Raw genomic sequence first — 24,491 nt, forward strand, 5'->3', positions numbered from 1 at the left:
GCGTTACGGCTCTGTTCAGGCCTCCGTCAGGGCGGACATTTTGTATTGCTGCGCTGCGGGAGGAGAGGAGCCAGGAAGGGGGCAGGAGCGCCGGCCATCGGCTCGTTAAATTAAATTAAATCTGTTTGTGTGCAGATATTTTGGGTAAGGACATCAAAGCACAGAATTTACAGCAAGATTCGCGTGGCAAAACAGTACGACCACACTCCTTTATGGTTAGAGACTCAGAGGAGACACTATAGTGTTGAATTGGGCCTGTTTTTATTGAATGTTACTAGGGTGGAAATCGGTGTATTTTGCATATCATCTCGTATAGTATGTGTGTGGGTGCAATTTACAGTGCTGGCTAGTGTTATACCGGTGTTATCCGGTGCCATTAGTGGAATTTGCTTTTGTATTTGGCGATGCAGAATTGACCTGTATTGTCTGGTTCAGCGCCATTTTGACCGAGTCAACAAAGTAACTTAAAAGAGAAAAGCGGTGCTGCTTTAAACCGTGTTTGTTTGAATCGTTCCCCTTTTGTGCAATATATGGAATGCATGAAAGGGGTGGCTGTCAGCTGGATAGGGTCTTCACAATTTTGCATTGTTATCAGTGGGTAGTCTGCAAGGGTAACCCCATCTTTGTTCACGTCTGCATGAAGTTAGTGGCAGGGCATTTCTCCTGTCTCTTGGCTGGCAATATAAATGGTAAAATATTCGCAACTGTTGCGTTTCCTTTCTGTGCTTTGAATTGTGCTGTTATTGCAATGTGGTGGTAACTGAATTGAAATTACAAAGTCATGTTTTCTGCTTAATTTTCATGGGAGCACCGCTGAAATTCAAATTATTTAAAATTCTTCACATGTGCGCTATGTTTGTCCTTATAATTCCCATTTGAGAGAAAAGGGGCTGTGTTCTGCCTTTGCTTTTTTGACGGCTTCTTTTGTTTTTGATATCTTGTGATATGGGTGTTTGGTCATCTTGGTTTTTGTGTGCATTGCCGAGAAAAGTGGTTGGATTTTTGGCTCACTGTTTTTTGGGAATATGATTGCATAGGATGTTTGGAAAAGCAACGATGGAGTTTAGTAGAATCGTATCCAATTTTAAGCGTTGTTCTTGTCTTGGGTACCATGGTGTCTTGTTGAAGTCAGTTTTTTTGTGAGGCTTGTTTTGGTTCGATTTTAAGATATTGGGGTGCAAATTGTGCAATGTATTCCTTTCTCTGAAGTGGTTTGCGTGTGGTGGATCACTGGATTTGGTTTTAATTTTTGGCTTGTTATGCAAATAAATGCTTTTCCAGTTGAACGGTGTACATTTGAACCACATCACATAAAAACCACCTAATTCACAGATTGAATGACCAGTTTATAGTTTGGGTTCAGAGAAGTTAAAATGGTTCTTCAGAGGTGGTAGTTCATGTTGGATACCCCAGGTGCTTTGATTGAATTGCTGGCATCTGCATTGTGAGAATTGGGTTGTTTGAGTTGGTCAAAAATTCTGTATAGTGTCTAATTATGAAACTGTGTTCTGCCCTGGCCTTCCCACTGCTCTCATAGATGCCGTTGTATGGTTTCTGTTACAGGTAGATAGTCCTTGTGTATTATTGCTTTTTATGGAGTATCGGCATGCGGGCTTCTGTTTAATGAGTATTTTATATACTGAATGCCAAAGAAACGACTTGGAACTCTTTATTTTTTATTTTTGTGGAAAAGAAAAACAAAAATCACTGTGTGACTGGAAGCTGCTATGCTGATTTGTTCCCTCGCATGAATAGGCACAGTTCAAACATGATTCATGCCTGTAACCTGCTGAAGAAATCCCTCTAATTTGTTTGAAGTTCTATGTTGCATTGAATTTAGAGCAACATCTTATGCATATGGAATTAATAATTCTTTTTCTATGTTTAATCCTGTTTAAGTAAGAAATGGGAGTTTGACTTTTAAAATGAGCATGTTCTGTTTTGCTTTTTTGGGTTTATCGAATATGCAATGGGATTTTTAAAAACGTTTTGGAAAAATGCATGTTTTTTTTTTGTCAGATGAATTTTAATTGTTTTTGCCTGCTTTTGGCTTCTGGCAAAGCATTCATTCTGAAAATGTTCTGCTCTCATTGCTGATGTCAGTGTACCACACCTGTCTGTGACTTCTGGTGCTGCATATTGGGTCTTCTGAGGCTGAATAGAGATTGATTTGTTACAAGATGCACAATGGGCCTACATCAGTATTGCCTGCTACTTGCATTCATGACTTTTGCTTCCATTTACTTATTTTTTTGTTACAGTCTAGAGTTGGGTTTTAATTGCTTGCCGTCAGGATTGACTTGGGTATCCTGTGCAACTTATAACGAAGCACCTCTTAATACAGGTAAGCTTTTGAGACACGGCCCTGTATTTCATTCATTTAAGCCACTCCACTGACGACTAAGACAGCACTTTTCTCTGTACAATTTGCAGTGCTTTATTAATTAAATATCAGTGTATAATAGGACTGGGTATTGCCAACTAGCCCCTGATGCAATACACATCATGATCCCAATGTCACGATTCAGTGCATTGTGATATTGCTGCTGTATCCTGTTGATTAACACTCCAATACTGAAATTACGGAATGGCCAAAATTTTTAAATGGACGAAATTTAATTAATAGACATTAATGGCCTTTAACTACCAAAGGTTAATTAGTATCTTGAGTAAAGTAGCTAAAAAAAACACTTCAACTCCCAGTTGTATAAACTGCATTTTTTTGTGCATGTTTAAAATGCACGTTTGTTTTTTAAATGGCAAATATGAAGAAAAATATATATTTGACATTTTTCCTAGCATTTACTGCCATTGTTTAATGGTACTGCAGTAAATTATAAACCAATGCAAAAGTAAATCATGAGGAATCTCTATTGCAATTTAACAATTAGGCCTAATCACAATATTGACTCAACGATATAAGCTATGAGGCACCTATTTTTGTGCATGTATTCTTAATTCATAGTGAGTTGTCCACCAGATAATCTGTTGCACAATACCCCCCCCCCCCCCCCCCCCCCCGCCAACACTGATCAAGATCGACATTGAATATTACGTTTCTGTGCAGATTTTAAGCGAATGTCTGCTGTATTTTACTGCTGTAACACAGCACTCTGTTCCAGTGGTCTGTGGCTTCATTAATATGTTAAACTATTCTGTATAAATGTAATTAGGAGTTTTGGTTTAAGCAGCTCTGAAGTCTGCCCATGTGATGTGGCTGGGTAGTGTGGACTGGGGATTCGGGATTCTGGTTAGGAAGCAGCCCTGTACCAACTGTATTGTCCTGAAGCTGAAGCATCTTTGTGGATTTGTTGTTCACTTTCAAGTACTTGAACTGGTAAAGAGTATTTGTTTTTGACATGCAACCTTTAAACACATTGCTGTGCATGTTTGTATAATTCTTATATTTACCAAATTAGATATGAAGAAATTGGCGCATTTTATACAGGAAAAACTTGAGTGGCAATATGCACACACTGTGTGTGTGTGTGTGTGTGTGTGTGTGTGTGTGTGTGTGTGCGCGCGCATATATTGTATTTTGTTACAGCCTGGGAGGAATCAGCTTACTCGGGGATCTACCAGGACCAGCATTGTGAAATCCTGCATATTTTTTTGATATAATGTATATGAGGTATAATAATGCAGTGTGTATTTGCTGATTAATCTAGGGCTGGGTGATTATAAACAATATATAAGCTTATTGTCATATACAGTTTAAAAGATAAGAAAATGGAAACTTTGATCAACTGTTGATAAGGACCATAGCTTGACGGTACACGTCAGCCTGACATCTCAGAAAAGAACACAATTCTAACCAATGTTATGGCAGTGTTTTAAGAAACGACGACGTATGACCAACAAGCACTCTGCAAGGTTAATTGACCAAGCAGAGCATGCTGCATGATACTGTTTTTGTAATTCATGTCAGGGTCGTGCAATACCACTGATTTTTCTTTTCGGTTCGATTCCAAGTAATGCCAAGGTTGGTATCCCAATACTAGTATTTGATCCTGGTCTGACTTGAGGGAGTGTTGACAAAGTTTCGCGCTGGAGGAGGGGTCACGGACAAATTAAATCATATAAACATTTAAAACGTTTAAATTGCCTTGTGCAAAAAAATTAAATGCCAAAATCATGATCACAATCAACCATTCAGGTCAAAAGAATCAGTATTTCACTATTAATGTGCACATCCTTACACGCTCATGTTATTTAAATTAAAATTGGCATAAAGAAAATTATACTTTTAATATTATTTCATTTTGATTATGACTGTATTCAGGTTGAGAGAATTGATATATCCTTGATACATGTGATTCATGGAAGAGAGGAGCACACCCTCCAAGGAGACGTCAGGTGTCAGTGAAAAGGGCAACAGCTCAGCAGCCAAAGGATCTTTTTTAAAAGGGAGATATTGTGGATAAACAAGGTAAAAAGATGGCGGTGGTGTGGAAGTACCCTGGCTATTTAAAGTCCGACGCGTAACAGACTGGCGCTGTGGAGGCCTATTGTAAACTCTGCTGAATACTTGGTCAGCTAAAACTGGAAATACTACAAACTTATTTCACTGCCTGAAGCATTGCCATCCAGTATAACTTACAGAAAGCAAGCACTTACAGTCACACACCAGCAATGTCTAACCCGTCCCTCGGAACAGGCAGCGAGGCAGTCAGGCAAAAAGCCCAGCAACAAACCTTACTGAGGTTTTCTAGTGGTACATCCTACGACAAAGCAGTATATTTTGTGTGATTGATTTATAGGAAATAGATTTCTTTGCAGTCTGTTCAATTTGTGCTAATCTTGTTCTGAATCAGTTTAAGGGGAAGCCTAAGGGAATATTAAAACAGGGCCATGAAGTTAATAAATAATGACTAATAATTATTATGAATTTATCCAATGTCAACCGACATGAAAAACTATCACGATCAAATATTTTATCATCATATTGCCCAGCCCTAGGTTACCCTAAACTGTATAACTGAGTGTGTGTTTTCTGCTTTGTATGGTGGTCATTTGGTCATAAACCCCAGCAAGTGAATTTGAAATATAGAGATGTGTCTTGTGCATCGCTCATACCGGTCATTGGAAGGCTATGCTGTTATTGAAGAGCTGGCAGCATAGGGCAGGGGTATAAATCATGTAGAAAACATTTAATATATTTATGGATTTACAGAAATGTTTATTTCCACCAATGCCTATTGTGTCATCATTTGAAAGTGACTTGTGGCAAATTGATTCTTAGGGTGTAAATTGAACTTTAAGATACTTCAGTGTTGTTCTGTAAACCCCCACTGTTGAGTGGAAGTTTGAAGACCACAATGCTCAGTCTTTTATGAAGCCATTTGAAGTCATGGTTCTGAGGCGCTGTAAGGTGGTTTGCTTGATTAATAGTTGTTGGTAGCTGCTGATTGGTATATTGGTTTTTGTTGGTGCTTTGTGTGAATAAGCTCCCTCCAAAGTGCATTTGGGATTCAAAGGTGCTTTATGTTGACTGCTATGTGGTATGATTGGAATAGTTTTTTTTTGTTTTTAATGTATTTTTTTGCTGACTGTAGCCTCACACAGACGTTACCTTCTTTTGCCTGCAGGTGTGTGTTGGTACGCCTCAGCATGGCTGTGGTCATCCGCCTGCAAGGTCTCCCCATTGTGGCGGGGACCATGGACATTCGCCATTTCTTCTCTGGATTGACCATTCCGGATGGTGGCGTGCATATTGTAGGGGGTGAACATGGTGAGGCTTTTATCGTTTTCGCCACCGACGAAGACGCAAGGCTCGGCATGATGCGTACCGGGGGGACAATTAAGGGGTCTAAGGTGTCACTTTTGCTGAGTAGCAAGACCGAAATGCAGAACATGATCGAGCTTAGTCGCAGGCGTTTCGAGACTGGTAACTCGGAGGGACCTGCAGGGAATGGTAGGTCTGGGCCACCAGTTAGCAGTGGTGGAAGTGGGAGGTCTAGCTTGCCGACTACCATGCCGGGGTTCAGCAACCCCTCACCAACCACCATCACCACTACTTCCTCCGTGCACGAATCTGTGAGCAACAAAAGCATATCTACGTTTACAACGACCAGCATGGCAAGCATGCCCCCGAGCTTCAGCAACAACTTCAGCAGCCCCAGTCTTACCATGGGATCCACTATGACGACAGCCATGTCCACCTTGAATTCTGTTCCGCCCCCTATACCACCTTTGCCCACTTTACCATCTCTGCCACCCATGCCTTCCATACCACCAATGCCGGTGCCGCCGCCAGTGTCCAGTTTGCCGCCAGTTCCTGCTGTAACGCCCTTAACTCCTGTACCCCCTGTTCCACCTATGACTCACATGCCGCACATACCTACTCTGCCCCCCTTCAATCCAGGTGTCCCTCCCCCAGTTGGTCCTGTGACCAGTGGATTAAGTGGCTCAGGGCCTCCATTATCTATTAGCAACCCGAGCCATATGTTCCTTGGACCTCTGAACCCACTGGGCCCCCTGAATATCCAGGCTCCGTTGAAGTCCACTGCTGTCAGTCCAGATGAGTTGTACATACACCTCCAAGGCCTGCCATTTTCTGCCACTGAAATGGATGTCAGGGACTTCTTCCAGGGCCTGGGAGTGGACTCAGTACGTTTTCTGAGGGACCATCTTGGCAGGAGCAATGGTAAGGCATTGGTGAAGTTTTTTGCACCCCAGGATACTTTCGAAGCTCTTAAAAGAAACAATGGAATGATAGGTCAGAGGTATGTCGACATGACGCCTGTGACTGAGAGGCAGTGGCTTGCTTCGGGCGGAGCAAGCAGCACAAGTGGAGGTCAAGGGTCAGACAAACACGCAAGCAGCACTGACCATGACCTACACCGTCGCACAGGTTCCAGTTCGGAATCACCCTCTGGGCGTGAGCGGGCCAGATCTCGCTCTCCCCACAAACAGGAATACTGCGTCTATTTGAAAGGACTGCCATATGAAGTAGAGAATAAGCAGATATTCGATTTTTTCAAAAACCTGGACATTATAGAAGATAGCATTTACATAGCTTATGGACCAAATGGCCGAGCAACCGGAGAAGGTTTTGTTGAGTTTAGGAATGAAAATGATTACAAGGTCGCCCTTAGTTGTCACATGCAGTTTATGGGCAGCAGGTTCATACAGGTTCACCCGATCACCAAGAAGGGCATGTTTGAAAAGATTGACATTATCCGAAAAAGGATGCAGGGTTCTCAAGTTGACCAGAAAGGCAGCTCGTTGGAAGGTGGGGGAAAAGGCTCCAGGACATGTGCACATATCTCAAATATTCCGTACAATGTGTCCAAGAAAGATGTCCGTCTGTTCTTAGAGGGGATCCAGCTGTTTGAAGAGAGCCTCAAAGTTCTTGTTGACGGTAATGGTAACGGTCTTGGTCAAGCTGTAGTACAGTTCAGGTCAGAAGAGGAGGCCCTCAAAGCAGAAAGGCTCCACAGACAGAAACTGAATGGGAGAGATGCCTTTGTACACCTGGTGACCTTCGACCAAATGAAAGAGATCGAAAGAAACCCACCACCACAGGTGAAGAGGGGACAGAAAAGTCAGGGGGGTGTCCAGACACACGCTCCCGGCCACACCTCAAGCCATGCCTATCCTACCATGGCAGGGGATGAGTACTCCTTCTTGAGAAACAGCGTAGGTGGTTTAAATAATGGACCCCCTTTTGTTACCCCTTTCAGTGGGCCTGGAAATGGACTAGGGGGTCCACCACCCCCCATGCCCCCAATATCAGGAGCCTTAGGAGAGGTTCCACTGAATGTTCCTCCACCAATGGTTGCTAGTCACTTACCTGGTCCAGTGCTAGAGCCTCCAGGCTTCCGACCTGGACCTGGTGGTAACAGTGGTCCACCTGGCTTTGGGCCTGATGGCATGAGAGGTATTCCGCCTTTTGATAATGGGCCCAGAAAGAGTGGTGCGCACCCAGGTCGGGGTGGTGGACAGGGCAGGGCGGGTGGTGCCCAGGCTGGATTTGCCCCAGGGTCTGAAGCAATGAGAGGCCCCTCTGGTATAAGCGGAGGCCCAGGGAGCCAACGGCCAACGATTGTCAAGATCCAAAACATGCCGTTCACAGTGACGGTTGATGAGATACTTGATTTTTTCTATGGTTATCAGGTGCTGCCTGGCTCTGTGTGCCTTCAGTACAGTGAGAAAGGCATGCCTACAGGAGAGGCAATGGTTGCATTTGAGTCACATGATGAGGCTATGTCTGCAGTCTTGGATCTTAATGATAGGCCTATTGGCTCACGGAAAGTAAAGATAACGTTAGGTTAGGTGTCCTGGCATTACGCTGGTTTTTGTGGATGATAGAACAGAAACAGCGCAATGTACTGTACGTTTCACTAAAACCGAGGTGAAAACTAACATTGATTGTTTCATTTAATACTAACAGATGAGTGAATGTCTGTTCCTCTACCAAAGCATTCAGGCTTTTGATTAGTAAAGGAAAGTCATTGCATCCGTTTAAGAACCAGGTATGCTTATATGGTATGCGAGAGTTTTTTGCTTGTAGCAGAGAGATGTGAGTTACTTGTCGTACTGTAAAGAGTCGAATCATCATTTTTAGTAAATATATATAAAGATCCTTAAAAAAAAAAAAAAGTTTGGGCCCCAGATTAGATTCTGACTGTAATAGATGTGCTGACATTTTTCCTTTTTATTGAGAAGCATGTGATATTATTTTTGAAAACGCCGTGACAGTTTTGTGTATTTGTATTTCTGCTGTAGATCTTACATTTCACATTCTTCACCTGTGCTTCTGCCTACATTTATTAATGGTATGTGCACCAAGGACTGCTGTTCCTGGTGTGTGTGCGGTGCAAGAGCAAAATGTCTGGGTTGAATCTTTTTGCTTGTTTTTTCCCCTTCATGCTGTTTTCTCCCCTATTATTAAATTCCATGTCAACGTGGTCACTGCTACTGTTTTGAATGCATCGCAATACCTGCATAAATCCATAAAGATTTGTTAAGGAATTGATTTTATTCCATTTAATTGTGTTGCATACATCAGAAGACTACGCTGTGTAGAAGTGCTAGCCCCCTGCCACATCTTGATTTTTGCAAGCCATTTCCAAATACACTATGTTCTCAAAATGTGAGTATTTGTTTTCTATGATGTAGTTCCTCTTCGGGATGCTTCTGTGTTGTTGAACCCAGATTAATTGTACTTTCATTTACCTGGACTTGACTGTGACGCTCCAGCACACATTTTTATTTTGCAGTTGTATATATACTGTTCGGCTTACATATTTTGTCAATAAAAATGGCGTTCCTAAAATAATGATCCTGCAAGACATTGTATGTTTCTCTTGTGCCTTTTTATTGCTTGCTATTATTGGCTTTTGAAGGAAAAATAAAGCATTTGTTTGGCATGACTCCTCTCTAGCATACAAGTTTCAGGTGTGATAGTAAGAATCAACAGCGTTTATTGCGCAGTTTGACCCCCTTCTGCCTCCACCTACCTGTTTTGATAAATTTTCTGGCAAAGTCGGTGAGTACATAGTTTGAGGAAACACATTGGTCAGACAACTTATTAACAAACCCATGATTCACTTTGGCACTCAACGAATGAACAGTACTGGAGAACTCAGGGTGATCTTATTTTTTCTTAGGTTTTTTTCTAGCACTGAATGGATAAACTTTTCTGTGGAGTTCATGCATATGTATGGACACATGTTTTACTTGTTTAATAGATCCCTAGCTGTTAGCTGTAATTTAGTTAATTTCAATTCCCTGTATTTCTTAGGGTTCTTTAATCATTGCTAATATTTAGGGGTTTTAGGCTGAGAAGAATATTGCTTAAGAACTGAGTGCAGACATTAAATTAATTGTGGAATTTGGGCTTAATACATCTGTCGCCATCTACATATCAAACATAAAGGCTGGCTGGCTTGCATCCTCAACACCTTGAATTATTTTTTAGTATATTTCTTTACCACCTTATATAAGGAGCAGGTGGCGGCTGTTTGGCATTCTGTACCATAGAAAAGTACCTTGATTGGATTTTGACATTTTGTGGATTTTAAACGGCAAAGATATGGTTGAACTGAAAATTGAGGGTTAGGCTGCCCTTAACACCAGTTGTTTATTTCTAAGATCAGGATGATGATCTGGCAAAATAGACCAGTTTTATATGTTGTTAGATGTATGCTTTACTTTGTCAGTTTCTGAAGTTATGTTGCACATTCTCAGAATATTTAAAGGAGCATATTCTCGCTTCCTGTTAAACCCTGGAAATATTCTGCCATCGACATTACATTTCTTGGTACAGTCAGATTGAAGCATTGGTTACATTTCTACATATTTAAGGGTTCTCTACTAATAGGTTTTTCTTGACAGTACTGTAAATATCACTATCAACCAAATGTTCTTTTAAATGTATTTTCAGTAACTAACACATTTATATACGAGATCACTATGGACAAGCGCTTCATGATGCTGAATGTTTACAAGACTCATTTTACATGGAGTCTTGATTAGAGGCTGGTTATTTTGAAGTGCGGTAGTACTTGTTCATGTCTGGATCAATGCTGTGGGTTTGATGGCTAGACAGTGTGGTAATTTAAAGCTCACAAGTGCTTGTAAGGCAGTGCTGCAGTGGTTGGTTTGTAGTCTTTTCACGTGGGAAAATCTGACATGTCTATAGCAGTGATGATGCACTCGGTATTTGGCTTATTTTACATTGAAGTCTCTCTGTGCTGCTGTGCTGGACTGGTGCTTGGTGAGCTTCTTAAGCAGTGTTGGGAACTGATTTTCCAGAATGATAGTTCTGCACGTTTTACTGGAGCCTACAGAAAGTGGTTAAGGTAAGTGCTCTGGCTTAAGTTATCACTACCGATGTCGCATTTCACTTGCTGTCGAATGCACTTATGCTGAAGCGGTTTGCTGTGTTGCAAATTTTGTATTTTTCTCTCTTAATTTGCCCCTCCTGGTCTGATTTTTTTCTGGTGTATAAAGGCCCAATGTGTAAGCTTCTCATTCAGGTGAATTGTTGCAAAGTTCATTTTTCTATAAAATGATACAGAATTGCTTGTCATGCTGTAATATCACTTTGCCGGAATGGGTACTTCTTCATGTCCATTTCCAAGGTCTTTTTAATACAGCACACATTATATTAATGCATCTGGTTTTCCAGCTATGACTGTTGATTGCTATAGGTAGTAGGCACGGCCCTGTGCAAAATAAACTTATAAATTGTTCCAGTCTAATTTTCTACATATGAGTAAAGATGTCATAGGGTCTGAAGAACTGGATCATTGACAAAAATGTTGCCAGGCACAAGTTCCTAACAAGTTGGGGTGCTGTAATAATTTGTAAAAGATTCTCAGTCTGCATTGCTTTACAAGATAATCTGCAGAGAATATGACTGTAAAGTTCTGTGTGCCTTAAATCCATGCTAGCAGTACAAAGACAGTCACAGAAAACGTCATTTCCAAGTGGGCAGTGAAATACTGTATGTAATTCAGTTCATCTACAGAAGAAAAGTATTCATACATAGTGTCTATTAGCTCTTGTCAGTTCATATGTGGAATAAAGTATATGAAATGTTTATATAAATACTCATTCTGTGTCAGCATTTGATAGTTTCTTCGTCTCTGGGTTAGGCTGAGTAAATGAAAGTTTAACACACTTTTTTTTTTTTTACTAGGTTGAATGAGTGATTAGTATGACAGGCATCCCAGAAGTCTTCAAGTGATGTGACTTGTCGGTGGTTTAGGGTAACATTAATCATAGCTGAGCCATGAGGTCAGGAGTCCTGCACAGGTCCCCTTGATTGCATTATGTCATGGTCGTTAGTACAAGTTTGTTCTCTGAGGTTTTGGGTTTCACAGCTTGGACATAATACTGTTAAGCACTGCGCAGAATCGAACGGGGTCGGTACTGGAATGATGTTTGGGAAATAGACAATAAATCACCTACCTTTACTACTGGCCTGCAGCCTGTAGGTTGATTTCTTAACGTTATTTTGAAGAGTAAATATATGTACCTTTTTTAAATCAGAGATACACTTGAAAACATCTTTTAATACTCAAGTGCGTCAAACGTTTTGCCGTCTCCAGTTTGGTATTAAAACCATTTCATTGAAAGTTGTATGAGTGGGAAAAAAATGTTTCGATTTGCCATGTACGTACGGAAGCTTCCCCTCGCTTGATGTCGATAATATTGTTCATATGAGCTGAGTGAAGTAGGTTTGTTCTTGGTATTAAAGCTGATTTACTGAAATTCAGACCTCGCTTGCAAAATATCCAAGATTGGATCGGGTTGAATTGAATGGTGCTCCAAATATACGTCAGATCGTTTCCTGCTGTACGTCTCCCCACCCACAAAATGTGTTAAATTATGCGCACATATAAACTGCTTTTTCATATTTAACCAGTAAAATATTTTCTTAATTATGAGTCAGTATTTGTGCAATTTCATGTTGAGACGATTGCTGTTACTTCATATTACTTTCTGGCTGACTCATACGTGTCTCCTCACGTCTGCTTAATTGTAGTTGAAAGTTTATCTTTTATTTGAGGGTGCTATTCTTGCTCGTGTGTAAGTTTAGATGAAGCTCTAGGTGGTTAAACGTAACTTGGGAAGGCACTGCTGATGTTTCCGTGGTATGCTGTATTGCGGCGGATATGAGCTTAGTGTAGCGGGCGCATTTGGAAAGGTTTCTTTTTGAGTTCATACACTGCCATATATTGATGAAAAGCTACTTAGATTCCAAAGCATATTTGGTGCTTTTCGCCGCACTATCGGAAAGTCAGTAAAATAGCATCGCTTTTGAGGAAGAGCTGGTTTTCTCTCCGCACTGCGGGTCGGCACTGTGATTGACACCTCGCTTGTCTAATAGGAAGGCGCCTTCTCGAGCTCTCTGGCCAATCACCGGGCCGTGCGGCATTTCCGTCTGTATGACTGCCACACCTTTCGGGCTGATCGGATCGGAGCGGAGCGGAGCGGTTGTGTACTGCTGGGGAAGGGAAGCGTGCAGTCGTTGTCTGTGCTTCTTTCTGCAAGCAGGCTTAAAGGCTTACATTTCAAAAGGTACGCTTTATTTGATGGGCAACATTTTCGTATCGATCGACGATTGTCATTTGCTGTTTGTGCACGCCGGCAACGCAAGTTCTAAGACTTAAGAGGAGTGTTCAAAATGAAATCGGCCCTTTTTATGAGCTGCTTGTGTAAAAATGGCAGGGTGTAATAAAACAGTTTGAACAGCTTGATGGCCATTTTACTTTATCTGTAGTTTTGGGCAAAATGGGACGCTTTGAAACTGTAAGGTAATGAGTAAGATTGAGATTTTATGCACTTGAAAAGCAAAAACCACGCCCGTTATAGTTATTCCTTAGGGCTACAAACAGACGGAGAAAGTTCTTCGTTTGTTCTTCTTTAATCGTTCGACTTAAATGCAATCTGGCACATTTATTAATTGGTGAATTTGTAAACGTGAATTGTTTCTATGTCGTTTTTAGTATTTCTTACCGCAGACATGTTTCTCTGTAGTCTAATAGTCTGTTTTGAAGATTTCAAAGCTGGTTTTAAGACTTTCCCTCCTTTTGTCTTTCAGATGGCGGCTCAATGCGTCACTAAAGTAGAACTCTCAATCTCCTGCAACAACCTTATTGACAAAGATGTTGGCTCCAAATCGGATCCCCTGTGTGTTCTGCTTCAGAGCGTGGGTGGCGATAAGTGGACCGAGGTTTGTAGCTTGGGAGGAACTCGCACAACGAGAAATGTCGGTTTTCATTAAATACTTGATGACGTGAATGCATTTCCCAACCATTTGTCTCTTAAAATATGACAATTTAATATATTAATACAAAGCTTGTGTTAGCATTCATTACTATGAACATTTTTTTCAATATATTTAAGGATTGATGAACAGTTAAAGTCCAGCTTCATCAGCACTTAAAGTTGTAATTGTAAGGAGGTAAATCAGCATTTTGTTTCTGCTTTCCTCATAGTTGGACCGCACAGAACGCATCAAGAACTGCCAGGACCCCGAGTTCTCCAAGAAGTTGCTCGTAGATTACTATTTCGAGAAGGTGCAGAATCTACAGTTTGGCGTTTATGATATCGACAACAAGTCCGTCGACCTCGGAGATGACGATTATCTCGGCGGGCTTGAATGCAGTTTGGGGCAGGTAAAAGCAGTTGAGCTCTACCCCTGTTGTCTTACAGCTCTTATGAGACACTTGAGCATCTCCGTCAAGGCATTTGTATGTCATATTCAACTCTCTGTTACAGTATAAATGGGGTACATAAAGGCACGTGTACTGGCTAGTGGTTATAGACTGATGGGAGCACACGTGTTGATTGCTCAGAGTGGATTTTCTTGTTTAAGGTGGTGTCGAGCAAGAAGATTACCAGGCCTCTGCAGCTGAAGAAGGGCAAACCTGCAGGCAAAGGCACCATCACGGTCTGTGTTCTCGTGCTTTACTGAAAGCATAATTGCCTTGTGATTCACTAACTGCCTTAAATAAGATAATGTTATGAAACTCCTAGTGCTTAGTAGCTGTTGCCTAGTCATCTCCAGTATTTGTAAGGAATCCAAGAGTGTTGGTTTTCTTTTTATTCATTTGATTTATTCATCGTCCTTACGGATGCACTGATGCACTGCGCCAACTGTGAGATCAGACAGTAACACTGTCTGTGTGCCATTTGCCATGACTTTCCACTACATACTCCAGTAATTTATCACTATTTGGTGTCCTGGATATGTTAATTTGTAAATATATGGAGATATGGATGTACTTTATTTTGCTCAAGGGGAGATTTGTATAGAACAGATAGAAGCGTAACGTGCAAAGATAATGTGAGACTCAACACAGATTGTGAAGTCCATGCACACAGTGCAAACAAAGAAAAATGAATAAGTGATGTACGAAGTGGTGCAGGGTGTCTGTTAATGGAAGCTGCCGTGGTTTGTGGTTATGGGTGGGGTTAGGGAGGCACATGAGGCGGAACCGACTGACAGGACTGTTCCAGGGTTAAGCTCAGCCAGCCTTGCCTGCAAATGGCGGAAGGGGAGAGAGCAAGAGAACTAATTTCCTGTAGAATCTGATATTTATTTTACCTGTAGTAATAAATTAGACAAATCTGATAACTGCAGTTTTCCCCATTTTTTTTTAACTTTCTCATATCATGGTATTTTTAGGAAGTAGTTCTTGAGAAAAGTTATCTGGCTGTAGCGTTCTCCAGCGCGCATAGGCCTCAGCGAGTTTCGCATTATAAAATGCCTGAGAGAACAGCAGTTGGTAATCTGTCTTCCTGTAGGTAAATACAAGGAAAGCCTGGTTCCTTGGGCCTGTCTGCATTTATGACACTGTCCCTTGTTTGTTTGTACTGCAGATCACCGCAGAAGAAATAAAGGACAACAGGGTGATCGTTTTGGAAATTGAAGCCCAAGGCCTTGATAAGAAGGTAGCAAGCTGATATGGACCACAGTTGGTTAACTTTATTTCTAAATATTTGTGTTTTAATGCCTGGATTGATGTATTTTGTTGTTTTTTTAAGTTATTTAATATTACACTCAAGAACTATGGAAGATTCCATGCATATGTCTTTGGTTCTCAGCACTGAATATATGCTTCTGTTCATAGGACTTGTTTGGGAAGTCAGATCCGTTCCTGGAGTTTTTCAAGCAAGGAGAGGATGGAAAGTGGCAGCTTGTTCACAGAACAGAAGTATGGCCATTTCTATCTTCTTGCCTTCGCTTCATTTATATTCTTCTATAGCTTAATGTTTCTTCTGGCATTGAGCTGCCTCGTGAAGTTAACCAAGCAATTGTGTGACGCGTGTAACTTCAGGTAATCAAAAACAATCTCAATCCATCATGGAAGAAGTTCACAGTTTCCCTCCAAACGTTCTGCAGCAGCGACATGAACAAACCAATCAAGGTAGGCTGTCATGTTCTTCTTCTTAATGCATATTCATAAGGCAAATATACTGAACGGTGAATGTAGTGTGCTTACGTTACAGCTGATGATTATCCTGCATGAGTAGAGAACTCTAATAATGAAACTGGATGATCACAGGTCATCAGAGTGCTTAAATGTCATGCTGCGGTTGAGTCAGCTTGTATGTGAAGTATTGGGCAGATTGACGTGTTCCAGATATGTGCCTAATCTTCAGGTGTCTTGCTGGCAGGTAGCCTGCTATGATAAAGACGAAGACACCAGTTCAGATATGATAGGAGAGTTTACTTGCACTGCCGCGCAGCTATTGGAGGCACAGAATCATGTGGTGAGCGAGAGATCAGCCCCCCCCCTGAATCCCTCTTCCCTTATGCCTTCTCCCTGCAGGTCCATTGCTCTGATTATGATAGTGATGGATCACATGATCTTATTGGCATTTTCCAAACTAATGTGACAGAGCTCCAGAAAGCCAGCCTTGGCTCTCCGGTGAGACCCTGTTTCATTGTCCTCTTGATTTGTTTCTTATTCATTTTTAAGAAACAAGTCTGTGATGTTTGCAGCTTTACCATTCTTCCTTGCACCCTTAACTAGGCCCTTACCTGCTGCACTCCCTGCTTCTCTATACCTGACCTTTTCATCCCCTGGTAATCCTGCCCAGGAGATGTCATGGAAGGAAGGTGTTTATTTTTGATTTGGACTTTTTTCCTCAAGGTGACGTTTGACTGCATTCATCCTGACAAGAAACAGAAGAAGAAGAATTACAAAAATTCAGGAGTTGTAAAAATTAAGTCTTGCAAGGTAATAATTTGTACTTTAGAAAATGTGACAATTCTAACAGTTTTGAGTGTTAGAAAAATGCGTGCATGTTATAGTCCATCTGTAAACGTAGCTGACGGTATATAAGGTTCTCTTCTACTTTTTCGTTTTCCCAGATTGAAGCGGACTACTCGTTCCTAGATTACGTGATGGGCGGATGCCAGATTAATTTTACAGTAAGTATTGCTTGTTGGAAAATAACTGCATTGCAAGGTTTTATTTCTGTTACATGATCTTTTGTGCAAGTATGAAAATTGGTTGTTTTCTATGCAATGTTCAGGTAGGGATTGACTTCACTGGGTCCAATGGGGATCCGCGTTCTCCAAATTCACTGCACTACATGAGTCAAGATGGACTTAACCAGTACCTCTCTGCCATCTGGTCTGTTGGGATGGTAGTCCAAGACTATGATACGTAAGGGCATGTCTTACGTTGTGAATGTTGCATATTTGTTGTTAGTACAGTACAGTGTTGGTGATCTTTGTTCCTGTAATCTAATACTGTTGTTGACTTTGTCCTGCAGTGATAAATTCTTTCCCGCCTTTGGATTTGGTGCCCAAGTACCTCCAAACTATCAGGTGTCTCATGAGTTTCCATTGAACTTCAACCCTAGCAGCCCCTATTGTCAAGGTAAATGTTGTGTTCATGTTGTGGATTTTAGGTTGCATTGATCCTGCTTTTAACCACACGTGTTTGGCTGAACGCAGGTATCCAGGGAATTGTGGAGGCGTACCGCGCTGCCCTGCCCCAAGTACGGCTATACGGACCCACCAACTTCTCCCCAATAATAAACCATGTGGCACGCATTGCCTCAGATGCGGCCCAGCAGAGAAATGCCTCTGTGAGTCCCTCATCTCTGTGGTTTCTCTCTAACTTCATAACCCTTCCCATCGTCCAGGGGTTTTCAACCAGATCAGAGCTAGGGATCCCCTATCACTAATCTCATAGTGTGCAGAGTCAGCAGTACGTGAGATACTCGTCCAATGCGTAATCTCATAATTAAAAAAATAGGGGGGGCTTTAATTCTTGTTCAGGGACAGCGGAACCTGGGATATTTTCCGCATTGCTTAAATTGCTTCGATTTAGGGGGTTTTCTTTTCTGCACAGCCCAAGTTGAAAACACCTGCTTTAATTGGATGACTGTTAGAAAGCTGAGTACCCCAGGCTCTGTTGGACACACATTCATTAATTAACGCAGATTTCCTGAGGCTCCTCTTTCAGTTCACAATTAGAAGTTGTCAGCTGAGATTTATCTTTTACGCCCTTCCTGTTCACGATAGCATGCATACTGTATACTGCATACTGTATACTGTAAATGTGATCACTTTGGTGTGCATGTCACTTGCTGCATTATTTATTCTTTTCCCTGAATTGGTAAAAAGCTATTGTTAGTTTGTCGAGTTTAAACTGAACAGTTTTATGTTGATCTTTTTGTTTGAATGTTTGCCTCCAATGTAAGAGGCTTTACTTTAAATGTAGACCTGAAATGCACATGATGAATCGCATTAAAAGCAGCAAACACACTTTTAACACAATTAACCACTCTTCAAGAAACGCTAAAGAAGAATTGGTTTCCGTTTTCAGAATCGCGATATACTGAATTGCCAATACCAAATCAGAATCACTTTGCCAAGTATGTTGCAGATACGGGGAATTTGTATTGGCGCATGCACATGTGATTGGGACATATTGCAAGCCGGTGAAGTACATACTATGTGCATATATTCAAGGAAACTTTAAAACTAAAAGTAAATGGTAAATAATAACAATATGATGAGTGGAGGATATAAACATGAGAATATCTTATATAAATGAAGAATGTGTACTTGAGGAACACAGATGGAATCTTATTTGCAGTATGTTACAGGGTTACCTGTACTTGTAAATGAGCAACGGTGCATTATGGAATGTGGTTGTTTTAACAGTGGTGGACACTGCACCTTAAACCACCACATTGTTCTCCTTTCCTTTATGTACCGCTGCACGTTTGCAGGAGTCCCTGCCAGTCCCTCTTCCTACCATGCATGGTAACACCTGCTGCCTGTTGCAGGGTGCACAGGGTGCTCAGAGCCGTGTGTAGTTCTGTTGTTTGAGTGAGCTTCAGTGTGCTCTTCATATGTCCTCCATGCAGCAATATTTCGTGCTGCTCATCATCACGGACGGCGAAATCACTGACCTGGATCAAACGCGGCAGGCTATCGTCAGCGCCTCCCGCCTCCCTATGTCCATCATTATCATCGGTGTTGGGGAGGCCGACTTCAAGGCCATGGAGTTCCTGGATGGCGATAATGGTGTCCTCAAGTCCCTCACTGGAGAAGCTGCTGCCAGGGACATTGTGCAGTTTGTGCCTTTCCGTGACTTTGCCAAAGTAGGTCAAGTGATAGTCAACAGCATCGTGTTTGTATCGCATGCTGCTTCCTTCTGCTTTATTTGACACAAACAGCTGTTGTAATATTGAAATTGTTAAATATAATTTGTGATCCAGTTTCCTCCGCTTTCCGTTATATAGGTGTGAAAATGTAATCTTTAAGCTTTTGGTAGTGTAATGTGGTAGCATGAATACCTTGGTAAGGATTTACTCTCGAGGAAATAGAGCTGTCTGTAAGGCCAGTCTGGGCCATATTCAGTATCCCTGATGTTAGTCGCACCTTGTATATATTCACCTGGTTCTGTAATATTCTCCCTTAGTCTAACATCCTCTGTTCTCTCTCTCTGCAGGCTCCTAAGGAGGCCCTTGCCCAGAGTGTCCTGGCAGAGGTGCCATCTCAACTGGTGTCATATTTCAAGATGCTCAACATTCCTCCCATCAACCTTCCCCCAACCAAGTAGTCCGTGCAGGATTGCTTCCTGCCACAAGAGGGTGCCACTGCTACACCTTGAGTACAATTTGTAGCACCTGAGCCTTTACGAAAGCCTCAGAAGTAGATGCAACATTTAGTTTATGTGGAATTTTTGTTTACTCTTTCATTATCAAAACGTGGAATCTCTGACTGAAAATTATGTAACCCAATTTATCATATTAATCCTACTTGTACTGAGCGTTGTAGACAATATACCAGAACCTGTTATACAAATGATGTAGATCTAGAGCGAAAATAAGGAGATACATTTACAAGAGTGAATGCCTGCATCTGTGTTACATAAGCAGGATTGCCATCGTAATAAAAGTATTATACCTTCTTATCTATCTGTTTCTAACAGAAAGCCATTGGATGTCTTTTGAAGATTGACGTGAATTGTGATGGGTTGAGGTTCTGGCGACCTACTCAAGTCAAATAGTTCTTTTGTTAGGATAGTTTTTAAATGGATTCTTTAAGGGAAATCATTCCAAGTTGTAGTTCAGCTACACTTATGATTTGTGGTATTGTTAATGCAGAGACCATGTACATTTTAGCCAGTTAACCATCAAAGATTGTGGAAGTTTCCCATTAATGTCCTGTGTTTTATGTGCCATCACCTGGAATTCCCCAACTTGTCTATTCATCATTTCCTGATGCAGTCTGAGTGCATTTCTGAAGGACTGGATTAACAAGCAGGGTTGCGTTTGGGGAACCCCAGAATGACTTAACACTGCTATGGATTTGTATGTTATACCTACAGTTGGAAATTGAACCGGTCAGTTTGCAATATGAAATTATATGACCACTCTGTATTTCCAGTCTATAAGGTGGGTCCATTTGTGTTCTAATAACAAGCCACTTGGTGCCAGTGATTTGATTCTTATTCCTGTAATCTCCTGAATAGCTCAGAGTAATGTTATAATTACTTTTAGCACTTTGAAAGTATGCCAGCGTGCAGTTTCGGAAGAATGGGAAGCTGAACCACTAGCCCTGATAATTAATAAATGGTGACAAGCTGCTAGTCCACTCAATTTTTATGCAGCTAATTTCTCTTGTCCGCTGTCAAACACAGTTTAAGATGCTTTTATTCCCCCACAAAACTTTTTAGTTCAGATTCTCGTAATGTCTTTGCAGTTTATTTTCCCCATTGAGCTCACTCGTATCAATATACCGGGGTGGAAGAATATCCTCTTTTAGCATGATGAACTCAACGTATGCTTTGCTTGCTTGTGCCTTATGCTCAAAATTCTAGCTTAGCTGGAAGCCTTAGGTTGGAAATGCTTAATTGCACAAAATTTGTACCTTTTGCTGTGCATTGTCTCAGTGGTGAGAGAGGGGTTTGAATCCCTGATCTTCATAACTTGATATTGGTCAGCCTTAATTTGTGCCAAAGTTTATTTTTAAAGGGGATGTCGCTGTGAATATTATGCACATTTTGTCAAATGCCGCCCCCTAGTGGGTTACCAGGACATCACCCAGTGGTGTGTTTGTGTAAATGTTTTACATTTATAAAGGTTCTTTCTAGTCAGATTGACCAGCACTTTCTCTTTTCTAAACCATGTTAAGCCCTAATTTTATCTTCACTAATCTTTGTGGGATCATTTTGCATTGTTTTTCTTTTCTTTACTTTCCCTGTTAATGGGACACAATTAGCATAATCCCTGATAACTGTGTACGTCTTCTCCCCTCTCTGTGTTCCAGTGTGATCCTCCGGTATTTGTCAGTTAACTTACATGTCCATATATGCAAAAATTCTGCTGTCTATCATTGTATTGTGCTGTCACTGCATTATTTTGATTGGTAGTAACCCTGAAGCAATTATAGACATCAAAACTGCCTTATTGTACAGTACTATACAGATTTTATGTATTTTTTTTTCCGCACTATCAATAAATTGATTCGGTGGCAGAAGTTGAGTGTATTCCTTGCTCTTGTGCTTCCTCTATGGATGTCCGTGTGTGTGTGTTTCAGGACTGTTATAAGATGGATCCCCACTCAGTCATGTGTGTTTTGTCGAGTGCCTAAATAGCTCAGCTGAGAGTGTTAGCCTGAAGCTCTATAGGTCCTTGGTTCAATCCTGGGTTTTGGTAGATGGTTGATATGCTTTCGGGTGGCAGTGTGTGGATCGCTGATACTACTACTCTGTCGCTGTAATTGAAAGGTTGCTGCTTTGCTCTCTCTTGAGCAAACCCCCCCATAGCCCTCCCCCATAAAACGATGCTCCTGGTACTCTGGATAGACAGTGACCCCCAAGTTTCCCTCTCGCTGCTGTATGTGTGTGTTTAAAAAGATGAGCCAGATGAAATGTATGAGAACCTCCCGATGTACCTGTTTAAATGACAAATCAAGCTTAGTTGAATTCATCTGTTGTCTCATCTGTGCTTCTATACTCTGTTTTTCATAGAGAATCTTTGTAGTTTTGATAACGAAATATGGGGAAACGAAATCCATACGGCATGATTCCACATGATTTATTACATATCGTTTAAATCATTATTTCACAATTCCAAAATGATGCACATTTCCCTGTTCCAAATGATTGGTGGCTTATTTAGCAGGCCTTTCTGTCCGAAGTGCATTTTCATGAAAGCCATGAGAGAATGTTATTCAGAAATGTCTGCATCCTCCACTGCTATGTACCGCACATACGAGACAAGGTAATGGTTCGCCTGATCTTTGTAAATAAAACCGGTCTTTTGCTGAAGCGTTTAGCCTAAATTTATGAATAAACAGCAGATGAGCAGAATATGGATGGGTGGTGATGTCAGCGTAAACTGGGTGTGGTCCATGACCACTGGACACGTCTGTAGGGGCGTGGAATCAAATTTTGGGCCCCAGGCCCAGTAGTGTGCCCTGGCCATCCCGACCACTCACAGAACCCGTTCTAAGAAAAATATATAATGTATGTATTATAGTTTAATGATAAGGTTGGTTGATTTGCATTTAAGGCTTAAACAGCTGGCAGTCATTAAAGTGTTTTAAATTGTATATCTTGCTGTAAGAGGATTACACTTACTCCTAGTCTCTGTTTGAAACAATGTAATTAGGAACTCAAAAGAAATATAATATAAACAGGGAAGGTGCGTATGCTTCATCAATCATATTGTGGTTAAATGAGGACTTTTTACTTGGAATCTGATCAGATTTTGCTGGTTTGCATGGTGACGTGGTACTACACCGTAATCCCTGTTTGGCACTTTAGGCTCACCTGTTTTCTGAAAGTGACCTGTCAGGAGTTGCCTGCCCTCGTTTAACTTTATCTCTCACTCTCTCTGCTTTTGAAATCCCGATTTTAGCGTAGCTTTCTGTAATGTTTTCTGGATACAGCGTAAGGACGAAGTGGGGTGCTGTTAATCTTTCTGAGCTTCTATTCACAAGCTCGTGAAATGAGGTAACAGGCCATTTCCATGTGTGACTCTGCAGGATACAGGACCCGCCTTCTGAGCCAAAGTTCCATGGCAAGACCAAATCCCCTCCTTCCACACTCCTTGCTCGAGCATGGCCTGTCATTTTACTGCCTTTGGTTCTATTTTTCAAGCACATTGCTTTTGAAATCCGAGTGTTTGTGGTAGGGTTGACTGCAGCTTCCGACCACACAGAAGCTCAGCAGATGACTTACCAGTTGTAGTCCAAGGTGGTAAAAGTGCTCTTGCCGTTTTGGTCTCTCTAGAGACCCCAGTGCTTTTCTTCATGAGTGACTTTGAAGTCAAAACTGCCCGCTCTGCTAATCCATCACAATGGTACAGAGCTGTGGTGATGAGGCTGATGCTATTGCTCTCTGTGGATTTTTGGAATTCTTCACCAGTGAAGCAGCTACCATTATCAGAGAGCACTATTTCAGGCATACCATGCTGCCTGAGCCTGAGACACTCAGTGGTTAAGGCTGACGTGGATCTCCTCCCTGCGTGTGCCTCTGTCCACTTGGAGTATTAATCTACTAGGATTAGGGACATCCATGGATCAGCACAGTCCCCCCCCCCCCCGATCTGGCCCCAGAGCTTCTATTTACCCTGAGGATTGCGTACCTCACATCCTGAAATCCTCAGAGTTGAGAGGGGTTGTGGCATCTTGGATGAATCCCTCACCACCAAAGAGAAATAAACTGGATCCCGCTCGCATACAGGTGGCGGCCCTCTTTGTGCTCATAGATGCACAACAGTTTCTGTTTAGGGCTTCACTCCTACGTCAGACCCCTGGGAAGCAGTACAGATCAGGGACACCTTGATGGAGATACAGAAGCTCTGTCAGCCACTTTCCTGCAGCAACAAGCGGCTTCACCTGCCACTTTCCTGCAAAGAGATTCCACTTAGTCCGCTGCAGCTGGGAGAAGCCGCTCCACCCACCACTGTCTCACCGGGAGAAGCCGCTCCACCCACCACTGTCTCACTGGGAGAAGCTGCTCCACCCACTGCTTTTCCACTGGGAGAAGCCGCTCTGCCCACCATTATCCTGCAAGGAGAAGCCGCTCTGCCCACCACTGTCCCACAGGGAGAAGCCGCTTCCCCTGCTAATATCCCACAGGGAGAAGCCGCTCTGCCCACCACTTTCTTATGGTGAGAAGCTGCTGCTCTGCCTGCCTGGCTGGATGTCTCCGAAGCACCTCTGGAGCCCATCCTCATCTCTGCTGTGACCATCTCACCTGATCCTGGTTTGTCAGCACCTGTGGCCCCACGTCCCTCGTCCATGTTCATGGCAAAACTCCCGGCCCTGAACTCCCAACCGTTCTGCCGGCCTCATAGCTCCCTGCTCACTGCTTTGCTGGTCAATTGACCTCCCCAGTTATTGCTATGCAGTCTCTGGACCCTGGGCCGCTCCACGCCAGCAGTATGGCCATTAGGGGCTAGGCTAATCTGGGAGCAGTGTTAGGTGAAATTAAAGTTACCTCCTGAAAAGTTAGCAAACAGTCTGTTGCTGTCCAGAATTTTGC

The 24,491-nt window shown here is 42.0% G+C and overlaps 1 protein-coding gene across 8 annotated transcripts; it reads left to right on the forward strand.

Moving 5' to 3' along the window:
* The first annotated feature begins 8 nt into the window (after positions 1-8).
* LOC125747044 (copine-3-like) lies at positions 9-21,475 on the forward strand. Of its 8 annotated transcripts, XM_049021730.1 has the most exons (16): positions 50-144; positions 2,262-2,344; positions 13,559-13,690; positions 13,956-14,135; positions 14,336-14,410; positions 15,343-15,414; positions 15,594-15,677; positions 15,801-15,890; positions 16,296-16,394; positions 16,620-16,706; positions 16,841-16,900; positions 17,005-17,138; positions 17,248-17,354; positions 17,432-17,565; positions 18,856-19,092; positions 19,443-21,475. In XM_049021730.1, the coding sequence occupies exons 3-16, from the start codon at positions 13,559-13,561 to the stop codon at positions 19,551-19,553; spliced, it is 1,602 nt and encodes a 533-aa protein (XP_048877687.1). In that variant the 5' UTR covers positions 50-144; positions 2,262-2,344; the 3' UTR covers positions 19,554-21,475. The 8 variants fall into 8 exon arrangements, with proteins under 8 accessions (XP_048877680.1, XP_048877686.1, XP_048877681.1 ...); XM_049021729.1 differs by lacking the exon at positions 2,262-2,344 and having other exon boundaries at positions 14-144; XM_049021727.1 differs by lacking the exons at positions 50-144; positions 2,262-2,344; positions 16,296-16,394 and adding exons at positions 5,593-5,731; positions 16,141-16,236.
* The last annotated feature ends 3,016 nt before the right edge of the window (positions 21,476-24,491 follow it).

Source organism: Brienomyrus brachyistius, chromosome 8, assembly GCF_023856365.1.
Source record: "Brienomyrus brachyistius isolate T26 chromosome 8, BBRACH_0.4, whole genome shotgun sequence".
Classification (NCBI taxonomy): Eukaryota; Metazoa; Chordata; class Actinopteri; order Osteoglossiformes; family Mormyridae; genus Brienomyrus; species Brienomyrus brachyistius.